The sequence below is a fragment of the Cebidichthys violaceus genome, unplaced genomic scaffold, assembly GCF_023349555.1.
Source record: "Cebidichthys violaceus isolate CVI_PGR_0920_01 unplaced genomic scaffold, fCebVio1.0.p SCAF_189, whole genome shotgun sequence".
NCBI classification, from domain to species: Eukaryota; Metazoa; Chordata; class Actinopteri; order Perciformes; family Stichaeidae; genus Cebidichthys; species Cebidichthys violaceus.
This window is the reverse complement of record NW_027176360.1, coordinates 17691-38427: the sequence shown is the minus strand read 5'-3', so window position 1 is coordinate 38427 and position 20737 is coordinate 17691. Positions and strand designations below refer to the sequence as shown.

The 20737-nt window shown below is 42.0% G+C and overlaps 3 protein-coding genes across 3 annotated transcripts; all 3 read left to right on the top strand.

Annotated features, from left to right (window-relative positions):
- The first annotated feature begins 1719 nt into the window (after positions 1 to 1719).
- LOC137874343 (B-cell receptor CD22-like) lies at positions 1720 to 4808 on the top strand. The gene is made up of 5 exons (XM_068712982.1): positions 1720 to 1831; positions 1960 to 2169; positions 3123 to 3389; positions 3725 to 3985; positions 4597 to 4808. Exons 1-5 carry the CDS (start codon positions 1720 to 1722, stop codon positions 4806 to 4808), a joined length of 1062 nt encoding a protein of 353 aa, XP_068569083.1.
- Positions 4809 to 5436: 628 nt separating this feature from the next.
- Positions 5437 to 9096, top strand: LOC137874342 (B-cell receptor CD22-like). Its single transcript, XM_068712981.1, has 5 exons — positions 5437 to 5443; positions 5553 to 5813; positions 5926 to 6019; positions 6147 to 6204; positions 8807 to 9096. The coding sequence occupies exons 1-5, from the start codon at positions 5437 to 5439 to the stop codon at positions 8888 to 8890; spliced, it is 504 nt and encodes a 167-aa protein (XP_068569082.1). The 3' UTR covers positions 8891 to 9096.
- A 405-nt stretch (positions 9097 to 9501) lies between these two features.
- On the top strand, positions 9502 to 19240 carry LOC137874334 (B-cell receptor CD22-like). The gene is made up of 11 exons (XM_068712972.1): positions 9502 to 9655; positions 10668 to 11018; positions 11147 to 11356; positions 12296 to 12565; positions 12901 to 13161; positions 13773 to 14039; positions 14373 to 14639; positions 14973 to 15233; positions 16220 to 16307; positions 16435 to 16492; positions 19059 to 19240. Exons 1-11 carry the CDS (start codon positions 9601 to 9603, stop codon positions 19140 to 19142), a joined length of 2172 nt encoding a protein of 723 aa, XP_068569073.1. The 5' UTR covers positions 9502 to 9600; the 3' UTR covers positions 19143 to 19240.
- The last annotated feature ends 1497 nt before the right edge of the window (positions 19241 to 20737 follow it).

Below are 20737 nucleotides of genomic sequence, written 5' to 3'. Positions count from 1 at the left end.
TCGCACATGAAAATAAAGTTGTGAACACCGGCTGAATATTTATGATCAGAATCATTAATACTGTATTTTAACTGCTACTGTGTAAAGAATACTGCTGTTAAAAAGAACCTGATTTGTTTAAAGTGTTTGCAAACAAATGTTATTGCACTTTTGTTCATATAGCAGTACTTTCAAAATAAAAGTGCGCAACACACTACTTTTGAATTCATTATTGAACTTTGCGCATAACAATGATGCATCGTTTACAAAACAACAGCAATAATGTTTTCTTCATTTTAACTTGAGGGTTAACAGTCATTGGTCTGTTCATGTCATACTAATAATGTAAAGAGGAAGGAAGCCAGGCTGGTTTTAAATAGCAGTGTTGAACCAACTACAGAAAACACGAGCTGACTTCTAAGACAACAGCCTCCTTGTTAAAGTAGACATGTTTGTGGTGACTTCCTGACATCAAGTGTTCCTGATCTACCTGCTGATTTAACAGAGAGGAGCAGCTATGAGTTCAACAGCAGCAGCCAGTGGACTTGTTGTCTTCCTTCTCTCTGTACAAGGTACTGTACATCTACATTGATATGGTGAGGCCGTTAGTGCGCCTCAGGAACACAGAGGAAGCTGTGTTTTTATGAATGAACAGATCTGATGTTATAAAATGTGGAGCAACGTTCACTTTTCTTTCTTTAGATTGAAGTCTTTACAGGACGACCAACACAGAGCTGTTTTTAACAGCAGCAGCATCTCTGTACACTTGTACCGTAACATCGTAAACTTTATGAACTGAAGAACTGTGCACCATTAAAGACAGTGAAGTTGTGTTGATGTGGATGAGAGTAACGACTGTACGTACATTAACATGATCTCTCTGTGGAACTTCCTCTAATCCTTCAGCGTTTCGACGCATTCGACCACATTTAGAGTCTGTTATTCATTTTGAGTCTCTTTGTGGATGTTTCTTCACCTTTTTGTAGTTTTGATTGTATTTGTGCTCATTTTGATTCTCTTCCTGGTTGGTGTCTCTTTCACTGACATGTTGTAAGTTAGGGCCAGAGATGCTGAAAAGTCAGATTTTGGGGTTTTAGAAAAACTAATACATTTTTTTAAATTTAATTCACATCTGAAGTTTGTGTTTGTCGACTTTTGACTGTCAGTGATCTGTTATCTACATTTCACACTATTCTCTCACACCTCAGTCTTCTGCTTTGTTCTACAGTTTCCATTCACTCTGCAGCAGCTGAGCACAGACAGAAAACCACAGAGCAAAGAACTCTCTTATTCTCATGAAGCCTTCTAATATTTAAACTTCAGCTTTTGTATCTTGTTCACTGTGTTTCAGTCGACAGGTTCAATACGTTGCTGTTCCTTCAACTGCAGAGATCACGTGTACATCGTTGACTCTTTCTTTACTTCACTACAGATGAGAGTGTGTCCTCTGATGTTGTTCTGAGTGTGACTGTGGTTCCTGATGTGCTCTGTGTTACAGTGATACAGAGTCAGGATGGATGGGGAGTGACTTACTCTCCTACTGAGGTCTGTGCTCTAAAAGGATCAACAGTGTTCATAAACTGCAGATACACATACCCATCTAGAATACAGCACCATGATATCAGGAACAGATTCTGGTTTACTAAAGAGAAAGATGGTGAACCTGTGGATCTGAAAACAGACTCTGAGTATTCAGGTCGTGTGTTCTACTATTGTTATGAGAAGAAGTGGTGCAGTCTGATGATCACAGACCTGAGAGAGAACGACTCAGCTGAGTACAAGTTCAGATTCATGATAAACCAACCAGGTGATAAATATACTGGTTCACCTGGAGTCACTTTGTCCGTCACAGGTAACATTTTAATTGACATGTTAATCATCTCCAAATGTTCAACATCTAGAAAACTAGAATATAAATGTCTTGTGTGAATGTTGACCGTTTAATAAAATAACATTTCTGATCCTTCTTCTCAGATCCAGGTCTCCAGGTGGAGGTGAGCAGATCAGATTCTACCTGGTCGTTAATGAAGTGTCTCAGCAGTTGTGTTCTGCCTTATTATCCTTCATACTACTGGTACAAGAACGGACAGAAGATCAACACAGGATCTTCTCTTTTCGTCTACTTTGGTTCTTCAGACAGCTATTCCTGTTCTGTAAGAGGATATGAGGATCAGCGTTCTCCTTCAGTGTGTAAGATTACTCCACTCTGTCAGCCTGTGGAGGTTCAACAACATTTCATATGCGGCACCAGACTGTCACTGTATGTGACTTTAGAGGAACCAACAACATGAAGCACAACATTCCTCAGGAGGTAGAGCTGTGGTCCACTAATCAGAGGGTCGGTGGTTCAATCCCCTCAGTCTACATGTAGAAGTGTCACACACACACACACACACACACACACACACACACACACACACACACACACACACACACAACAATACAATTATGATCACAGCTGTAAACACACTGAAGTCTTCTACATCTTAAAGTAGACACAACTGTTTATTTATGAATTCATGGTGTTATTAAAAGAAACAAAAAGAACAACTAGAACTAGTAGAAGAAACATCATGAGGAACATGATAATCAGATAAACTGTCTGTTGTTTGAAATTCTTTTGTTTGTGTTTTATTGGAGTTAATTCAACATTTTTAACTGAGACAGAATGTAAACCGTTAGTCATTCATCATGTTTGTGGTAATAAATCTGACAACATGAGCTCTGCTACAATAACAGAGGCTGGATGAAATAATGTGATTTTCATACAGTCTGTTTAGCTGACTCAGCTGAATTATTTACAGAACATAACTAGAAGTGATCTACCAGCTGGGTGGAGAAACAATCAATAACTCTCTACAACAGCTAGAAGTGAGAGGACAGACTCAGCTCACGACACAAGCAGCATCTAAAGAGAAGAATGTTGGAGTTGTTGAACATTACTAATGATTAAAGGCTTCTTATTGTCAGTTTACACCAGCAGGAGTCTCACCTGACAGCTCCAGGATCAGCACTCTGGACAGCTGCTGTGATAGATAATAGGGATAGTCTGAAACAAACAAACTGAAATATTAATTAAAATGGTAAATATTCTATGATAACGTATTATAATCTTTAAGTATGTTTATTAATTTCTTCTCCAGATGCTCCAAAGCTTCCCTCTGTGTCAGTGAGTTCCTCTGCTGAGATAGTAGAGGGCAGTTCAGTGACTCTGACCTGTAGCAGTGATGCTAACCCAGCAGCTAACTACATCTGGTACAAGAAGGATGGAAATCCAGACCCTCCTCTCAGTGAAGAACCTCAGCTTGTCTTCAGCTCCATCCAGTCCTCTGACTCTGGACAGTATTACTGTAGAGCTGAGAACCTGATGGGGACGAAGAGATCTGAATCCATCTCTATTGATGTGAAATGTGAGTAAAACAGTTTATTAAAAGATAACAAACATCTTCAATCTGTCCAGTCTTTGCAGGAGAAAATTTCACTGATCATAACTACTTTCTTCAGCTCTACTTGCTTCACATTCAGTCTGCTGTAATTCACTGAGCAGCTTCAGGACATTTTAGTTGTTTTTTTTCCGTTTTGGGGTCAACATTCAAACCATCACACATTAATTAGTCAGACCACCTTCAAATCCTAAAATACTGATACACACAAACATTCACAGTTTATTACTGAACTACCACTTGTTCTTCTGTATGAACACAATCTTAACCTAGAATAATCTCTGTTAACACGTCTCCTCCAGATGCTCCAAAGCTTCCCTCTGTGTCAGTGAGTTCCTCTGCTGAGATAGTGGAGGGCAGTTCAGTGACTCTGACCTGTAGCAGTGATGCTAACCCAGCAGCTAACTACACCTGGTACAAGAAGAACCAAACACGTCCTCATGGAGAAGGAGATATCTATCGTTTCACCTCCATCAGCTCTGAGGACAGAGGGATCTACTACTGCAAGTCTGAGAATAAACATGGATGGATTGACTCTTCATCTCTAGTTGTAGATGTCCAGTGTGAGTACAAAACATCAGAATATTAATATTTACCTCTCACAGGCTGATTATGAGACAAGGGGCCCCTGACCTCAGACATAAAAAAGACCCAACACCTCTCCTGAACAGGAGGAAAACACACTGACTCTATAGTTGTTTAGTGTCTTTGTTGTCTTATGTTTCTTTGTATCCATTTAGTGTCTTTTTATAGTCTCTTTATGTTCCCATTATACACCAACAATGACTTCCAGAACCACGAGGGAGTAGACTACTGCAGCAACAAGCTGCCTCAGCCTGTGTGGTCGAAACCTGTTTTACTTTTCAGGAGGAACGTCTGATCTGAGCGCTAAATGATTCCTGCAAGAGATTTAAAAGATGGATTGAGGTTTTTTCAAGTCTGTCTTAATAGTCACACCTCATTTGTATGTTAACAAGGTTTTTGGTCGTTACAAACATTCCTCTTTGTCCATGCAGACCACCGACAAAGTCTGAAATGTTGCTACACACAGCCATTCACACATATTCTTTTCTTTACATTGCTTTAAATACCTTTTTGTAGTAACACAATCTTAACATCTTAAATACCACGTTTTTTTAACCTAGAATAATCTGTTTTAACACGTCTCCTCCAGATGCTCCAAAGCTTCCCTCTGTGTCAGTGAGTTCCTCTGCTGAGATAGTGGAGGACAGTTCAGTGACTCTGACCTGTAGCAGTGATGCTAACCCAGCAGCTAAATACATCTGGTACAAGAAGGATGGAAATCCAGACCCTTCTTTCAGTGAAGAACCTCATCTTGTCTTCAGCTCCATCCAGTCCTCTGACTCTGGACAGTATTACTGTTGAGCTGAGAACCTGATGGGGAGGAAGAGATCTGAATTCATCTCTATTGATGTGAAATGTGAGTAAAACTGTTTATTAAAAGATAACAAACATCTTCAATCTGTCCAGTCTTTGCAGGAGAAGATTTCACTGATCATAACTACTTTCTTCAGCTCTACTTGCTTCACATTCAGTCTGCTGTAATTCACTGAGCAGCTTCAGGACATTTTAGGGTTTTAAAGTGTTTTTAGACACAGATTCAAACCATCACACATTAATTAGTCAGACCACCTTTAAAGTCTAAACTGCTGATACACACAAACATTCACTGTTTTTTCCTTACATTTCTTTAAGTACAACTTGTGTTTTTGTAGTAACACAATCTTAATCTCTCCTCCAGATGCTCCAAAACTTCCCTCTGTGTCAGTGAGTTCCTCTGCTGAGATAGTGGAGGGCAGTTCAGTGACTCTGACCTGTAGCAGTGATGTTAACCCAGCAGCTAACTACACCTGGTACAAGACGAACCAAATAAAGCTTCAAGGTCCAGAAGGTGTTTATCGTTTCACCTCCATCAGCTCTGAGGACAGAGGGATCTACTACTGCAAGTCTGAGAATAAACATGGAGAGATCAACTCTACATCTCTAGTTGTAGATGTTCAGTGTGAGTCAAGTGACTAACAAGGTTCATTGTTTTCCCCATTTTTACAAAAGTCTGTGTATACCATGCATGCTAAAATTAATACAATATTTCCATATTTTGTCCTCCAGATGCTCCAAAGCTTCCCTCTGTGTCAGTGAGTTCCTCTGCTGAGATAGTGGAGGGCAGTTCAGTGACTCTGACCTGTAGCAGTGATGCTAACCCAGCAGCTAACTACACCTGGTACAAGGAGGATGAAGACTCACCAAAAGCATCAGGACAGATCTTCATCATCACTGACTTCAGAGCTGAACACAGTGGGAGTTATTACTGTGAAGCCCAGAACAACAGAGGATGTAGTAACTCCACCTTACATCTGACTGTTGTAGCAGGTGAGCTTCTCCATGATCGTCTGATTAACAAACAGCATCGCCTGATGAGTTTATTCATGAATCAATCCGTTCTAATAAGGTAAAGAGTTGTTTATCTAATAACTGTCTCCAGTTCTAGATAAAACAACAATGATCATTCGTTACACCAGGTGGACTCTGGTGGTTGTGATTCCGATTCTTCTGCTTCTCGTTTGTCTGTGGATGAGGTAAAACTACAAGAACTAATCCTCACTGATCTTTCACTTTGAATACTTCCTTCAATAGTTTTGGAGTTGTCATTAAATGTTACATTTATTCATTTGTGGTCTTTGTTTGTTGTTGGATTCAATCCAGGAAGAAGAAAGCTCTGAGCTCCACCACTGAACCTCATGAACCCATAGAGACTGTGGAGGTGAGACAGAGGTTTGTCCTCAGTGACACAACTCACCAAAGGGTCATTGTTTGTTCTCATTATGAGGTCATCAAGATAATTAACACTGAACTTTATTATTCATCTTTCTTTATATGAACCACCTATGTGTATTTACCCTCAAACATTTTACAACCACATTTACTGTAAATGTTCTTTTTACCAAAGAGCAATTTAAAGGATATAGAATCTTATTGACCCTCCGCTAGACCCCTCCCCCTTGGTTAGTTTTTGCATGTCAGCACGTCAATAATACTTTACATATAATATATATTATATATATATCTCATCTCATCTCATCTTCAACCGCTTATCCGGGATCAGGTCGCGGGGGCAACAGCTCCAGCAGGGGACCCCAAACTTCCCTTTCTCGAGCCACATCAGCCAGCTCTGACTGGGCGCTCCCAGGCCAGTTTGGAGATATAGTCCCTCCACCTGGTCCTGGGCCTCCCTCGGGGTCTCCTCCCAGCCGGTCGTGCCTGGAACACCTCCCTAGGGAAGTGCTCGGGTGGCATCCTCACCAGATGCACGAACCACCTCAACTGGCTCCGTTCCACGCAAAGGAGCAGCGGCTCTACTCCGAGTCCCTCACGGATGACCGAACTTCTCACCCTATCTCTAAGGGAGATGCCAGCCACCCTCCTGAGGAAACCCATTTTGGCCGCTTGTACCCGCGATCTAATTCTTTCGGTCCTGACCCAGTCCACATGACCACAGGTGAGGGTAGGAACGAAGATTGCCCAGTAGATAGAGAGCTTTGCCTTGCGGCTCAGCTCTCTTTTTGTCACAACGGTGCGGTAGAGCAACTGCAATACTGCCCCAGCTGCTCCGATTCTCCGGCCAATCTCACGTTCCACTGTTCCCTCACTCGCGAACAAGACCCCGAGGTACTTGAACTCCTTCACTTGGGGTAAGGACTCATTCCCTACCCGGAGTGGGCAATCCACCGGTTTCCTGCTGAGAACCATGGCCTCAGATTTAGAGGTGCTGATCCTCATCCCAACCGCTTCACACTTGGCTGCGAACCGATCCAGTGAGTGCTGGAGGTCACAGTCCGATGAAGACATCAAGACCACATCATCTGCAAACAGCAGCAATGCAATCCTCAGCCCACCGAACTGTAAACACTCCTCCCCACGACTACGCCTCGATATCCTGTCCATGAATACCACAAACAGGATTGGTGACAAAGCGCAGCCCTGGCGGAGGCCAACCCTCACCGGAAACGAGTCCAACTTACTGCCGAGAACCCGGACACAGCTCTCGCTTTGGGCGTACAGGGATTGGATGGCCCCCAGAAGTGGCCCCCTCACCCCATACTCCTGCAGCACCTCCCACAGCATCTCCCGGGGGACCCGGTCATACGCCTTCTCCAGGTCCACAAAACACATGTAGACCGGATGGGCGCATTCCCAAGCCCCCTCCAGTATCCTTGCGAGAGTGAAGAGCTGGTCTGTTGTTCCACGGCCAGGACGGAATCCGCATTGTTCCTCTTCAATCCGAGGTTTGATTATCGGCCGAACCCTCCTTTCCAGCACCTTGGAGTAGACTTTACCAGGGAGGCTGAGTAGTGTGATACCTCGGTAATTGGCATACACCCTTTGGTCCCCCTTTTTGAACAGGGGAACCACCACCCCGGTCTGCCACTCCCTAGGCACCGTCCCAGACCTCCACACAATGTTGAAGAGACGTGTCATCCAAGACTGTCTCTCCACACCCAGTGCCTTCAGCATTTCTGGACGGCTCTCATCAATCCCTGGGGCTTTGCCACTGTGGAGTTGTTTGACTACCTCAGTGACTTCCACCAGGGAAATTGATGATGCTCCCCCATCAGCCTCCAGCTCTGCCTCTACCATAGAGGGCGTATTAGTCGGATTCAGGAGTTCCTCAAAGTGCTCCTTCCACCGCCCGATTACCCCCTCAGTTGAAGTCAACAGAGTCCCATCCTTACTGTATACAGCTTGTATGTTTCCCCGTTTCCCCCTCCTGAGGTTCCGGATGGTTTTCCAGAAACACCTTGGTGCTGACCAAAAGTCCTTCTCCATGGCTACTCCGAACTCCTCCCACACCTGCTTCTTTGCCTCCTTCACGGCAGCGGCTGTAGGTCTTCGGGTCTGTCAGTACCTTGCAACTGCCTCAGGAGTCCTCCGGGATAACAGTCGGACGGCTTCCCTGACCACCGGTGTCCACCATAGTGTTCGAGGTTTTATATATATATATATACTACAATATCAGTAAGAGATATTCTAGATGAAATAATGGCAGATTTGTAGAATAATCATTGTAATCAGAGAGAAGTAGACGGAAAAGACAACAATATGTATTTGATCAACGTATCCTCAAACAACGGTTTATAGGATTCTTCATTTTTCCTGCGTTTTTCTATGAAAACCAGCCACAGGTGTTACTTTCATCTCGTTACATGCACACAGTCTATTCAAAACAAACTTCCGTCTTCACAGAAGATAACTTAGTTAGGTTTAGGAACAGATCTTTGTTTGGGTTAAAATAACTAAGGTTACAGAAGCATCAGAAGTGCATCTATGAGGCCTTTGACTCTCATCTTGTCATCTCTCTCCATCAGTTACACTCTTATCCTGAGTATGAGAACAACTCAAACTCTGCAGCACAGAGAGAAGACTCAGAGGAGCAGGAAGACCAGGTGTGAAGGTCAGACGGACCACTTCATGTGGTTTTCTTCAGATGCAGTTCAACCAGAGGGAGACTCACCTGGATGGAGACAGAAAGAAGTACACTGAAGTGGACATATTTACCTTCAACATAAAAAGTTATTATCTGAGGTCTTTACAAAGTTACAACTATAGTTTTTATTTTATTCTCTTGAATCGCTCTTTAAATTGTCTTTAAATGTTCTTTTATTGTCACACATGAAAATAAAGTTGTGAACACCGGCTGAATATTTATGATCAGAATCATTAATACTGTATTTTAACTGCTACTGTGTAAAGAATACTGCTGTTAAAAAGAACCTGATTTGTTTAAAGTGTTTGCAAACAAATGTTATTGCACTTTTGTTCATATAGCAGTACTTTCAAAATAAAAGTGTGCAACACACTACTTTTGAATTCATTATTGAACTTTGCGCATAACAATGATGCAACGTTCACAAAACAACAGCAATAATGATTTCTTCATTTTAACTTGAGGGTTAACTGTCATTGGTCTGTTCATGTCTTACTAATAATGTAAAGAGGAAGGAAGCCAGGCTGGTGTTGAATAGCAGCGTTGAACCAACTACAGAAAACACGAGCTGACTTCTAAGACAACACCCTCCTTGTTAAAGTAGACATGTTTGTGGTGACTTCCTGACATCAAGTGTTCCTGATCTACCTGCTGATTCAACAGAGAGGAGCAGCTATGAGTTCAACAGCAGCAGCCAGTGGACTTGTTGTCTTCCTTCTCTCTGTACAAGGTACTGTACATCTACATTGATATGGTGAGGCCGTTAGTGCGCCTCAGGAACACAGAGGAAGCTGTGTTTTTATGAATGAACAGATCTGATGTTATAAAATGTGGAGCAACGTTCACTTTTCTTTCTTTAGATTGAAGTCTTTACAGGACGACCAACACAGAGCTGTTTTTAACAGCAGCAGCATCTCTGTACACTTGTACCGTAACATCGTAAACTTTATGAACTGAAGAACTGTGCACCATTAAAGACAGTGAAGTTGTGTTGATGTGGATGAGAGTAACGACTGTACGTACATTAACATGATCTCTCTGTGGAACTTCCTCTAATCCTTCAGCGTTTCGACGCATTCGACCACATTTAGAGTCTGTTATTCATTTTGAGTCTCTTTGTGGATGTTTCTTCACCTTTTTGTAGTTTTGATTGTATTTGTGCTCATTTTGATTCTCTTCCTGGTTGGTGTCTCTTTCACTGACATGTTGTAAGTTAGGGCCAGAGGGGCCCCTGACACTTTGGGCCCCTTCAGTGATGCTCCCATGATCGTAGCTTTGATCTGTGTTACAGATAATTGATTCACTGACAGATGATGAAAAGTCAGATTTTGGGGTTTAAGAAAAACTAATTACATTATTTTAAATTTAATTCACATCTGAAGTTTGTGTTTGTCGACTTTTGACTGTCAGTGATCTGTTATCTACATTTCACACGATTCTCTCACACCTCAGTGTTCTGCTTTGTTCTACAGTTTCCATTCACTCTGCAGCAGCTGACCACAGACAGAAAACCACAGAGCAAAGAACTCTCTTATTCTCATGAAGCCTTCTAATATTTAAACTTCAGCTTTTGTATCTTGTTCACTGTGTTTCAGTCGACAGGTTCAATACGTTGCTGTTCCTTCAACTGCAGAGATCACGTGTACATCGTTGACTCTTTCTTTACTTCACTACAGATGAGAGTGTGTCCTCTGATGTTGTTCTGAGTGTGACTGTGGTTCCTGATGTGCTCTGTGTTACAGTGATACAGAGTCAGGATGGATGGGGAGTGACTTACTCTCCTACTGAGGTCTGTGCTGTAAAAGGATCAACAGTGTACATAAGCTGCAGCTACACATACCCATCTAGAATACAGCACCGTGATATCAGCAACAGATTCTGGTTTACTAAAGAGAAAGATGGTGAACCTGTGGATCTGAGAACAAACTCTGAGTATTCAGGTCGTGTGTTCTACTCTTGTTATGAGAAGTGGTGCAGTCTGATGATCACAGACCTGAGAGAGAACGACTCAGCTGAGTACAAGTTCAAGATCATGACAAACCAACCAAAAGACAAATATACTGGTTCACCTGGAGTCACTTTGTCCGTCACAGGTAACATTTTAATTCACATGTTAATCATCTCCAAATGTTCAACATCTAGAAAACTAGAATATAAATGTCTTGTGTGAATGTTGACCGTTTAATAAAATAACATTTCTGATCCTTCTTCTCACTTCCAGGTCTCCAGGTGGAGGTGAGCAGATCAGATTCTACCTGGTCGTTAATGAAGTGTCTCATCAGTTGTGTTCTGCCTGATCGTCCTTCATACTTCTGGTACAAGAATGGACAGAAGATCAACACAGGATCTTCTCTTTTCGTCATCTTTGATTCTTCAGACAACTATTCCTGTTCTGTAAGCGGATATGAGGATCAGCGTTCTCCTTCAGTGTGTAAGTTTACTCCACTCTGTCAGCCTGTGGAGGTTCAACAACATTTCATATGCGGCACCAGACTGTCACTGTATGTGACTTTAGAGGAACCAACAACATGAAGCACAACATTCCTCAGGAGGTAGAGCTGTGGTCCACTAATCAGAGGGTCGGTGGTTCAATCCCCTCAGTCTACATGTAGAAGTGTCACACACACACACACACACACACACACACACACACACACACACACAACAATACAATTATGATCACAGCTGTAAACACACTGAAGTCTTCCACATCTTAAAGTAGACACAGCTGTTTATTTATGAATTCATGGTGTTATTAAAAGAAACAAAAAGAACAACTAGAACTAGTAGAAGAAACATCATGAGAAACATGATAATCAGATAAACTGTCTGTTGTTTGAAATTCTTTTGTTTGTGTTTTATTGGAGTTAATTCAACATTTTTAACTGAGACAGAATGTAAACCGTTAGTCATTCATCATGTTTGTGGTAATAAATCTGACAACATGAGCTCTGCTACAATAACAGAGGCTGGATGAAATAATGTGATTTTCATACAGTCTGTTTAGCTGACTCAGCTGAATTATTTACAGAACATAACTAGAAGTGATCTACCAGCTGGGTGGAGAAACAATCAATAACTCTCTACAACAGCTAGAAGTGAGAGGACAGACTCAGCTCACGACACAAGCAGCATCTAAAGAGAAGAATGTTGGAGTTGTTGAACATTACTAATGATTAAAGGCTTCTTATTGTCAGTTTACACCAGCAGGAGTCTCACCTGACAGCTCCAGGATCAGCACTCTGGACAGCTGCTGTGATAGATAATAGGGATAGTCTGAAACAAACAAACTGAAATATTAATTAAAATGGTAAATATTCTATGATAACATATTATAATCTCTAAGTATGTTTATTCTTTTCTCCTCCAGATGCTCCAAAGCTTCCCTCTGTGTCAGTGAGTTCCTCTGCTGAGATAGTGGAGGGCAGTTCAGTGACTCTGACCTGTAGCAGTGATGCTAACCCAGCAGCTAACTACACCTGGTACAAGGAGGATGGAAGTCTAGAACCCCCTCTTCTCAGTGAAGAACCTCATCTTGTCTTCAGCTCCATCCAGTCCTCTGACTCTGGACAGTATTACTGTAGAGCTGAGAACCTGATGGGGACGAAGAGATCTGAATCCATCTCTATTGATGTGAAATGTGAGTAAAACAGTTTATTAAAAGATAACAAACATCTTCAATCTGTCCAGTCTTTGCAGGAGAAGATTTCACTGATCATAACTACTTTCTTCAGCTCTACTTGCTTCACATTCAGTCTGCTGTAATTCACTGAGCAGCTTCAGGACATTTTAGTTGTTGATTTTCCGTTTTGGGGTCAACATTCAAACCATCACACATTAATTAGTCAGACCACCTTCAAATCCTAAAATACTGATACACACAAACATTCACAGTTTATTACTGAACTACCACTTGTTCTTCTGTATGAACACAATCTTAACCTAGAATAATCTCTGTTAACACGTCTCCTCCAGATGCTCCAAAGCTTCCCTCTGTGTCAGTGAGTTCCTCTGCTGAGATAGTGGAGGGCAGTTCAGTGACTCTGACCTGTAGCAGTGATGCTAACCCAGCAGCTAACTACACCTGGTACAAGAAGAACCAAACACGTCCTCATGGAGAAGGAGGTATCTATCGTTTCACCTCCATCAGCTCTGAGGACAGAGGGATCTACTACTGCAAGTCTGAGAATAAACATGGATGGATTGACTCTTCATCTCTAGTTGTAGATGTCCAGTGTGAGTACAAAACATCAGAATATTAATATTTACCTCTCACAGGCTGATTATGAGACAAGGGGCCCCTGACCTCAGACATAAAAAAGACCCAACACCTCTCCTGAACAGGAGGAAAACACACTGACTCTATAGTTGTTTAGTGTCTTTGTTGTCTTATGTTTCTTTGTATCCATTTAGTGTCTTTTCATAGTCTCTTTATGTTCCCATTATACACCAACAATGACTTCCAGAACCATGAGGGAGTAGACTACTGCAGCAACAAGCTGCCTCAGCCTGTGTGGTCGAAACCTGTTTTACCTTTCAGGAGGAACATCTGATCTGAGCGCTAAATGATTCCTGCAAGAGATTTAAAAGATGGATTTAGGTTTTTTCAAGTCCGTCTTAATAGTCACACCTCATTTGTATGTTAACAAGGTTTTTGGTCGCTGCAAACATTCCTCTTTGTCCATGCAGACCACCGACAAAGTCTGAAATGTTGCTACACACAGCCATTCACACATCATTTTTTCTTTACATTGCTTTAAATACCTTTTTGTAGTAACACAATCTTAACCTCTTAAATACCACGTTTTTTTATCCTAGAATAATCTGTTTTAACACGTCTCCTCCAGATGCTCCAAAGCTTCCCTCTGTGTCAGTGAGTTCCTCTGCTGAGATAGTGGAGGGCAGTTCAGTGACTCTGACCTGTAGCAGTGATGCTAACCCAGCAGCTAACTACACCTGGTACAAGAAGGATGTAAATCCAGACCCTCCTCTCAGTGAAGAACCTCATCTTGTCTTCAGCTCCATCCAGTCCTCTGACTCTGGACAGTATTACTGTAGAGCTGAGAACCTGATGGGGAGGAAGAGATCTGAATCCATCTTTATTGATGTGAAATGTGAGTAAAACAGTTTATTAAAAGATAACAAACATCTTCAATCTGTCCAGTCTTTGCAGGAGAAAATTTCACTGATCATAACTACTTTCTTCAGCTCTACTTGCTTCACATTCAGTCTGCTGTAATTCACTGAGCAGCTTCAGGACATTTTAGGGTTTTATGCTGTTTTTAGACACACATTAAAACCATCACACATTAATTATTCAGACCACCTTCAAATTCTAAAATGCTGATACACACAAACATTCACAGTTTATTACTGAACTACCACTTGTTCTTCTGTATGAACACAATCTTAACCTAGAATAATCTGTTTTAACACGTCTCCTCCAGATGCTCCAAAGCTTCCCTCTGTGTCAGTGAGTTCCTCTGCTGAGATAGTAGAGGGCAGTTCAGTGACTCTGACCTGTAGCAGTGATGCTAACCCAGCAGCTAACTACATCTGGTACAAGAAGGATGTAAATCCAGACCCTTCTTTCAGTGAAGAACCTCATCTTGTCTTCAGCTCCATCCAGTCCTCTGACTCTGGACAGTATTATTGTAGAGCTGAGAACCTGATGGGGAGGAAGAGATCTGAATCCATCTCTATTGATGTGAAATGTGAGTAAAACAGTTTATTAAAAGATAACAAACATCTTCAATCTGTCCGGTCTTTGCAGGAGAAGATTTCACTGATCATAACTACTTTCTTCAGCTCTACTTGCTTCACATTCAGTCTGCTGTAATTCACTGAGCAGCTTCAGGACATTTTAGGGTTTTATGCTGTTTTTAGACACACATTAAAACCATCACACATTAATTATTCAGACCACCTTCAAATTCTAAAATACTGATACACACAAACATTCACAGTTTATTACTGAACTACCACTTGTTCTTCTGTATGAACACAATCTTAACCTAGAATAATCTCTGTTAACACGTCTCCTCCAGATGCTCCAAAGCTTCCCTCTGTGTCAGTGAGTTCCTCTGCTGAGATAGTGGAGGGCAGTTCAGTGACTCTGACCTGTAGCAGTGATGCTAACCCAGCAGCTAACTACACCTGGTACAAGAAGGATGAAGACTCACCAAAAGCATCAGGACAGATCTTCATCATCACTGACTTCAGAGCTGAACACAGTGGGAGTTATTACTGTGAAGCCCAGAACAACAGAGGACGTAGTAACTCCACCTCATACCTGATTGCTGTGTCAGGTAAATCATAAAGTCATAACTCAACTTTACATCTGATTGTTGTATCAGGTGAGTCTCTCCATCGTCTGATTAACAAACAGCATTGTCTTTCAATCCTTCTAATAAGGTAAAGTGTTGTTTATCTAATAGTGACGGATCATAACACGGTTCAGATCGGATCACGGATCGGATCAAAGATCGGATCAGCACAAAAGAAAAAAGGGAGCAAATATAACTTTTAGATCTCTGATCACGTTTGTTTTGCTGCTGATACTAACAGCTGATCATTGATGATCCATATTGTTGTTAGATTCTAGCAGCTGGTCTACCAGGATCCAGACTACATTTTTTTGCCACCGTCCCAAAAATCATTTCAACCGCTCTGAAGTCTGTAAACCATCAAACATTCTACATGTTATCCTTTTACTTTGTTATTGTCATCTGTAGTGTTTTTCCTTCTTCATAAAAACGCACAATTCAAATGATAAGGACATAAAAGATTGTATTTTATTGAGTAAATCAAATCTTGTCAGTAGTAGTTTTAATGATGTATTATTAGTTAATGTAAACAGAATATAATTCATCTCTAATATCTATTAATGTTGTTAATGTTGATGTGAACACATCATGATAACTTTATAATTCACCTTCAGCCAGTACTCATGTTCACTGAGCAGAGCCTGAAGGCGTCATGATGTAACTGAAGTGAACCTCCGTTGGTTAGCCGTTAGCGGTGATGCTAACGTTACTAGCTCTCCTCCTGTTGGTCTGAACACTGATTGGTTGTTTACAATGAAACATGATCAGAGATCAGAGACTAGAACCACATCAATGATGTTCTGATCTCATATTTTAATGAATATTGGAGGATAAAACTTTATTTAACACTGTGATGGTTAACGTTAAACTGGTTCACATGAGTGAAGAACCGTGAGGGGGATCAGTACGGATCACAGATCGACTGGTCCGTTACACCACTAATATCTAATAACTGTCTCCTGTTCTAGATAAAACAACAATGATCATTCGTTACACCAGGTGGACTCTGGTGGTTGTGATTCCGATTCTTCTGCTTCTCGTTTGTCTGTGGATGAGGTAAAACTACAAGAACTAATCCTCACTGATCTTTCACTTTCAATACTTCCTTCAATAGTTTTGGAGTTGTCATTAAATGTTACATTTATTCATTTGTGGTCTTTGTTTGTTGTTGGATTCAATCCAGGAAGAAGAAAGCTCTGAGCTCCACCACTGAACCTCATGAACCCATAGAGACTGTGGAGGTGAGACAGAGGTTTGTCCTCAGTGACACAACTCACCAAAGGGTCATTGTTTGTTCTTATTATGAGGTCATCAAGATAATTAACACTGAACTTTATTATTCATCTTTCTTTATATGAACCACCTATGTGTATTTACCCTCAAACATTTTACAACCACATTTACTGTAAATGTTCTTTGTACCAAAGAGCAATTTAAAGGATATAGAATCTTATTGACCCTCCGCTAGGCCCCTCCCCCTTGGTTAGTTTTTGCACGTCAATAATACTTTACATATAATATATATTATATATATATCTCATCTCATCTCATCTTCAACCGCTTATCCGGGATCGGGTCGCGGGGGCAACAGCTCCAGCAGGGGACCCCAAACTTCCCTTTCTCGAGCCACATCAGCCAGCTCTGACTGGGCGCTCCCGAGGCGCTCCCAGGCCAGTTTGGAGATATAGTCCCTCCACCTGGTCCTGGGCCTCCCTCGGGGTCTCCTCCCAGCTGGTCGTGCCTGGAACACCTCCCTAGGGAAGTGCCCGGGTGGCATCCTCACCAGATGCCCGAACCACCTCAACTGGCTCCGTTCCACGCAAAGGAGCAGCGGCTCTACTCCGAGTCCCTCACGGATGACCGAACTTCTCACCCTATCTCTAAGGGAGATGCCAGCCACCCTCCTGAGGAAACCCATTTTGGCCGCTTGTACCCGCGATCTAATTCTTTCGGTCCTGACCCAGTCCACATGACCATAGGTGAGTGTAGGAACGAAGATTGCCCGGTAGATAGAGAGCTTTGCTCTCTTTTTGTCACAACAGTGCGGTAGAGCGACTGCAATACTGCCCCAGCTGCTCCGATTCTCCGGCCAATCTCACGTTCCATTGTTCCCTCACTCGCGAACAAGACCCCGAGGTACTTGAACTCCTTCACTTGGGATAAGGACTCATTCCCTACCCGGAGTGGGCAATCCACCGGTTTCCTGCTGAGAACCATGGCCTCAGATTTAGAGGTGCTGATCCTCATCCCAACCGCTTCACCCTCGGCTGCGAACCGATCCAGTGAGTGCTGGAGGTCACAGTCCGATGAAGACATCAAGACCACATCATCTGCAAACAGCAGCGATGCAATCCTCAGCCCACCGAACTGTAAACACTCCTTCCCACAACTACGCCTCGATATCCTGTCCATGAATACCACAAACAGGATTGGTGACAAAGCGCAGCCCTGGCGGAGGCCAACCCTCACCGGAAACGAGTCCAACTTACTGCCGAGAACCCGGACACAGCTCTCGCTTTGGGCGTACAGGGATTGGATGGCCCCCAGAAGTGGCCCCCTCACCCCATACTCCTGCAGCACAAAAACACATGTAGACCGGATGGGCATATTCCCAAGCCCCCTCCAGTATCCTTGCGAGAGTGAAGAGCTGGTCTGTTGTTCCACGGCCAGGACGGAATCCGCATTGTTCCTCTTCAATCCGAGGTTTGACTATCGGCCGAACCCTCCTTTCCAGCACCTTGGAGTAGACTTTACCAGGGAGGCTGAGTAGTGTGATACCACGGTAATTGGCACACACCCTTTGGTCCCCCTTTTTGAACAGGGGAACCACCACCCCGGTCTGCCACTCCCTAGGCACCGTCCCAGACCTCCACACAATGTTGAAGAGACGTGTCATCCAAGACTGTCTCTCCACACACAGTGCCTTCAGCATTTCTGGACGGCTCTCATCAATCCCTGGGGCTTTGCCACTGTGGAGTTGTTTGACTACCTCAGTGACTTCCACCAGGGAAATTGATGATGCTCCCCCATCAGCCTCCAGCTCTGCCTCTACCATAGAGGGCGTATTAGTCGGATTCAGGAGTTCCTCAAAGTGCTCCTTCCACCGCCCGATTACCCCCTCAGTTGAAGTCAACAGAGTCCCATCCTTACTGTATACAGCTTGTATGTTTCCCCGTTTCCCCCTCCTGAGGTTCCAGATGGTTTTCCAGAAACACCTTGGTGCTGACCAAAAGTCCTTCTCCGTGGCTACTCCGAACTCCTCCCACACCCGCTGCTTTGCCTCCTTCACGGCAGCGGCTGTAGCCCTTCGGGTCTGTCGGTACCTTGCAACTGCCTCAGGAGTCCTCCGGGATAACAGTCGGACGGCTTCCCTGACCACCGGTGTCCACCATGGTGTTCAAGGTTTTTTATATATATATATATATATATATATATATATATATATACTACAATATCAGTAAGAGATATTCCAGATGAAATAATGGCAGATATGTAGAATAATCGTTGTAATCAGAGAGAAGTAGACGGAAAAGACAACAATATGTATTTGATCAACGTATCCTCAAACAACGGTTTATAGGATTCTTCATTTTTCCTGCGTTTTTCTATGAAAACCAGCCACAGGTGTTACTTTCATCTCGTTACATGCACACAGTCTATTCAAAACAAACTTCCGTCTTCACAGAAGATAACTTAGTTAGGGTTAGGAACAGATCTTTGTTTGGGTTAAAATAACTAAGGTTACAGAAGCATCTGAAGTGCATCTATGAGGCCTTTGACTCTCATCTTGTCGTCTCTCTCCATCAGTTACACTCTTATCCTGAGTATGAGAACAACTCAAACTCTGCAGCACAGAGAGAAGACTCAGAGGAGCAGGAAGACCAGGTGTGAAGGTCAGACGGACCACTTCATGTGGTTTTCTTCAGATGCAGTTCAACCAGAGGGAGACTCACCTGGATGGAGACAGAAAGAAGTACACTGAAGTGGACATATTTACCTTCAACATAAAAAGTTATTATCTGAGGTCTTTACAAAGTTACAACTATAGTTTTTATTTTATTTTCTTAGCTCTTGAATCGCTCTTTAAATTGTCTTTAAATGTTCTTTTATTGTGTTTTTTTGAACTTTGTTAAATTTTATGTAAAGTGTTTTAAATTACCTTGTTGCTGAAATGTGCTTTAGAGATAAACTTGCTTTGACATGTCAGTTTTCGGTAACAGCGACATGTAGCAGAATATTCATAATGCATGCTTTATTTGTACCTGTGCAGGTACATCACATATGTACATGATTTAACTTTAATGTAATAAATGGCTTTTAAGAAATACTGATTGTCATATATATCCAGGTCTCTCGCACACTGCTTGCCTCTGATCAACATCTGAGCTGGATCAGAAGGTCTTGGCAGGACAGCGGTGGTATTCAGGTTTTTAAACATACGGAGGTATCGATGAAGAGTATGTATATTGTGATCTAAATCACTAGATTTCAGGTGAACCCTAACCTGAGAGCTTCTTCTCTCTCTCTCTTGTTTACAGAGAGGAATGTGTCACCAGATGAAGATCACATGACGCACTCGTATAAAGAACAGATGTAGACAAATCTAGAGTATAATGTTCAGGAAATTATATGAACGAAAAAGAAAGAAAAATAAGTTGTCACCCTAACACTTGAACACCTGAAGAGTGGCCATTTTAGGCTCAGCTACACTTTGTTGAACTCAGCTGTACCTTAAGATAGATTATTATTTAAAGTTAAATTACACATTAGCATGCTAACAATGCTACAAGTTCTCCCACAGCTAACCAACATAACAAAAATGTCAACAAACATTATCTGCAGATTCACGTTTAGCATTTTAACAAGCTAAGCTAAATATGATATAATTTTAACATTGAATTAACCAACGTTAGCATGCTAACATGCTAAAAGTTATGTCACAGCTAATTCTAAACATTCTGGCTAACATTATCTGCAGGTTTTAACATTAACAAGCTAAGCTAAATTATAATTTTAACATTAAATTAACCAACATTAGCATGCTAACATGCTAAACGTTCTGGCAAAGCTAACATTAAAATGGGAAACTGTCTGTAAAGGTTAATAAATGACGCCTCATGTCGGCCAACGTTGCCGTTGTAGTTAATAAAGCCTTATGTATGAGTTATGTTGTGAAATATATTAGTGTTATAGTGTCAATACTCTGTATTTTAAACCCTTTAAATCACACAATGGCTTGTTTCCAAAGATGTAAACGTGCTCCACCATCCATCATAAACATCTTAAAGTACAGCTGAGTGACCATCAGGATTCATTTTCTCGTGAAGATGAATGTCCACGGCCATGAAAACTTAAAATATAAAACACGTGAATCCTATTGGAACCACTTGTGGGTGAGCTGCATTTCTTTCTTATGTGCCTTTAGCATGGCTGTTGAATGGTCTTCAAAGACTTTCCACAAATCCATGTTCCTATGATGAACCACC

Bases quoted from the DNA above. Each gene is read 5' to 3' on its own strand.
- LOC137874334 (XM_068712972.1), top strand. From the start codon at position 9,601: ATGAGTTCAACAGCAGCAGCCAGTGGACTTGTTGTCTTCCTTCTCTCT. The intron at 9,656-10,667 runs GTACTGTACATC...TCTGTGTTACAG, and splicing joins CTTCCTTCTCTCTGTACAAG to TGATACAGAGTCAGGATGGA. The intron at 16,308-16,434 runs GTAAAACTACAA...GATTCAATCCAG, and splicing joins CTCGTTTGTCTGTGGATGAG to GAAGAAGAAAGCTCTGAGCT.
- LOC137874343 (XM_068712982.1), top strand. From the start codon at position 1,720: ATGATCACAGACCTGAGAGAGAACGACTCAGCTGAGTACAAGTTCAGA. The intron at 3,390-3,724 runs GTGAGTAAAACA...CGTCTCCTCCAG, and splicing joins CATCTCTATTGATGTGAAAT to ATGCTCCAAAGCTTCCCTCT. The intron at 3,986-4,596 runs GTGAGTACAAAA...CGTCTCCTCCAG, and splicing joins TCTAGTTGTAGATGTCCAGT to ATGCTCCAAAGCTTCCCTCT.
- LOC137874342 (XM_068712981.1), top strand. The intron at 5,814-5,925 runs GTGAGCTTCTCC...AACTGTCTCCAG, and splicing joins ACATCTGACTGTTGTAGCAG to TTCTAGATAAAACAACAATG. The intron at 6,205-8,806 runs GTGAGACAGAGG...TCTCTCCATCAG, and splicing joins AACCCATAGAGACTGTGGAG to TTACACTCTTATCCTGAGTA.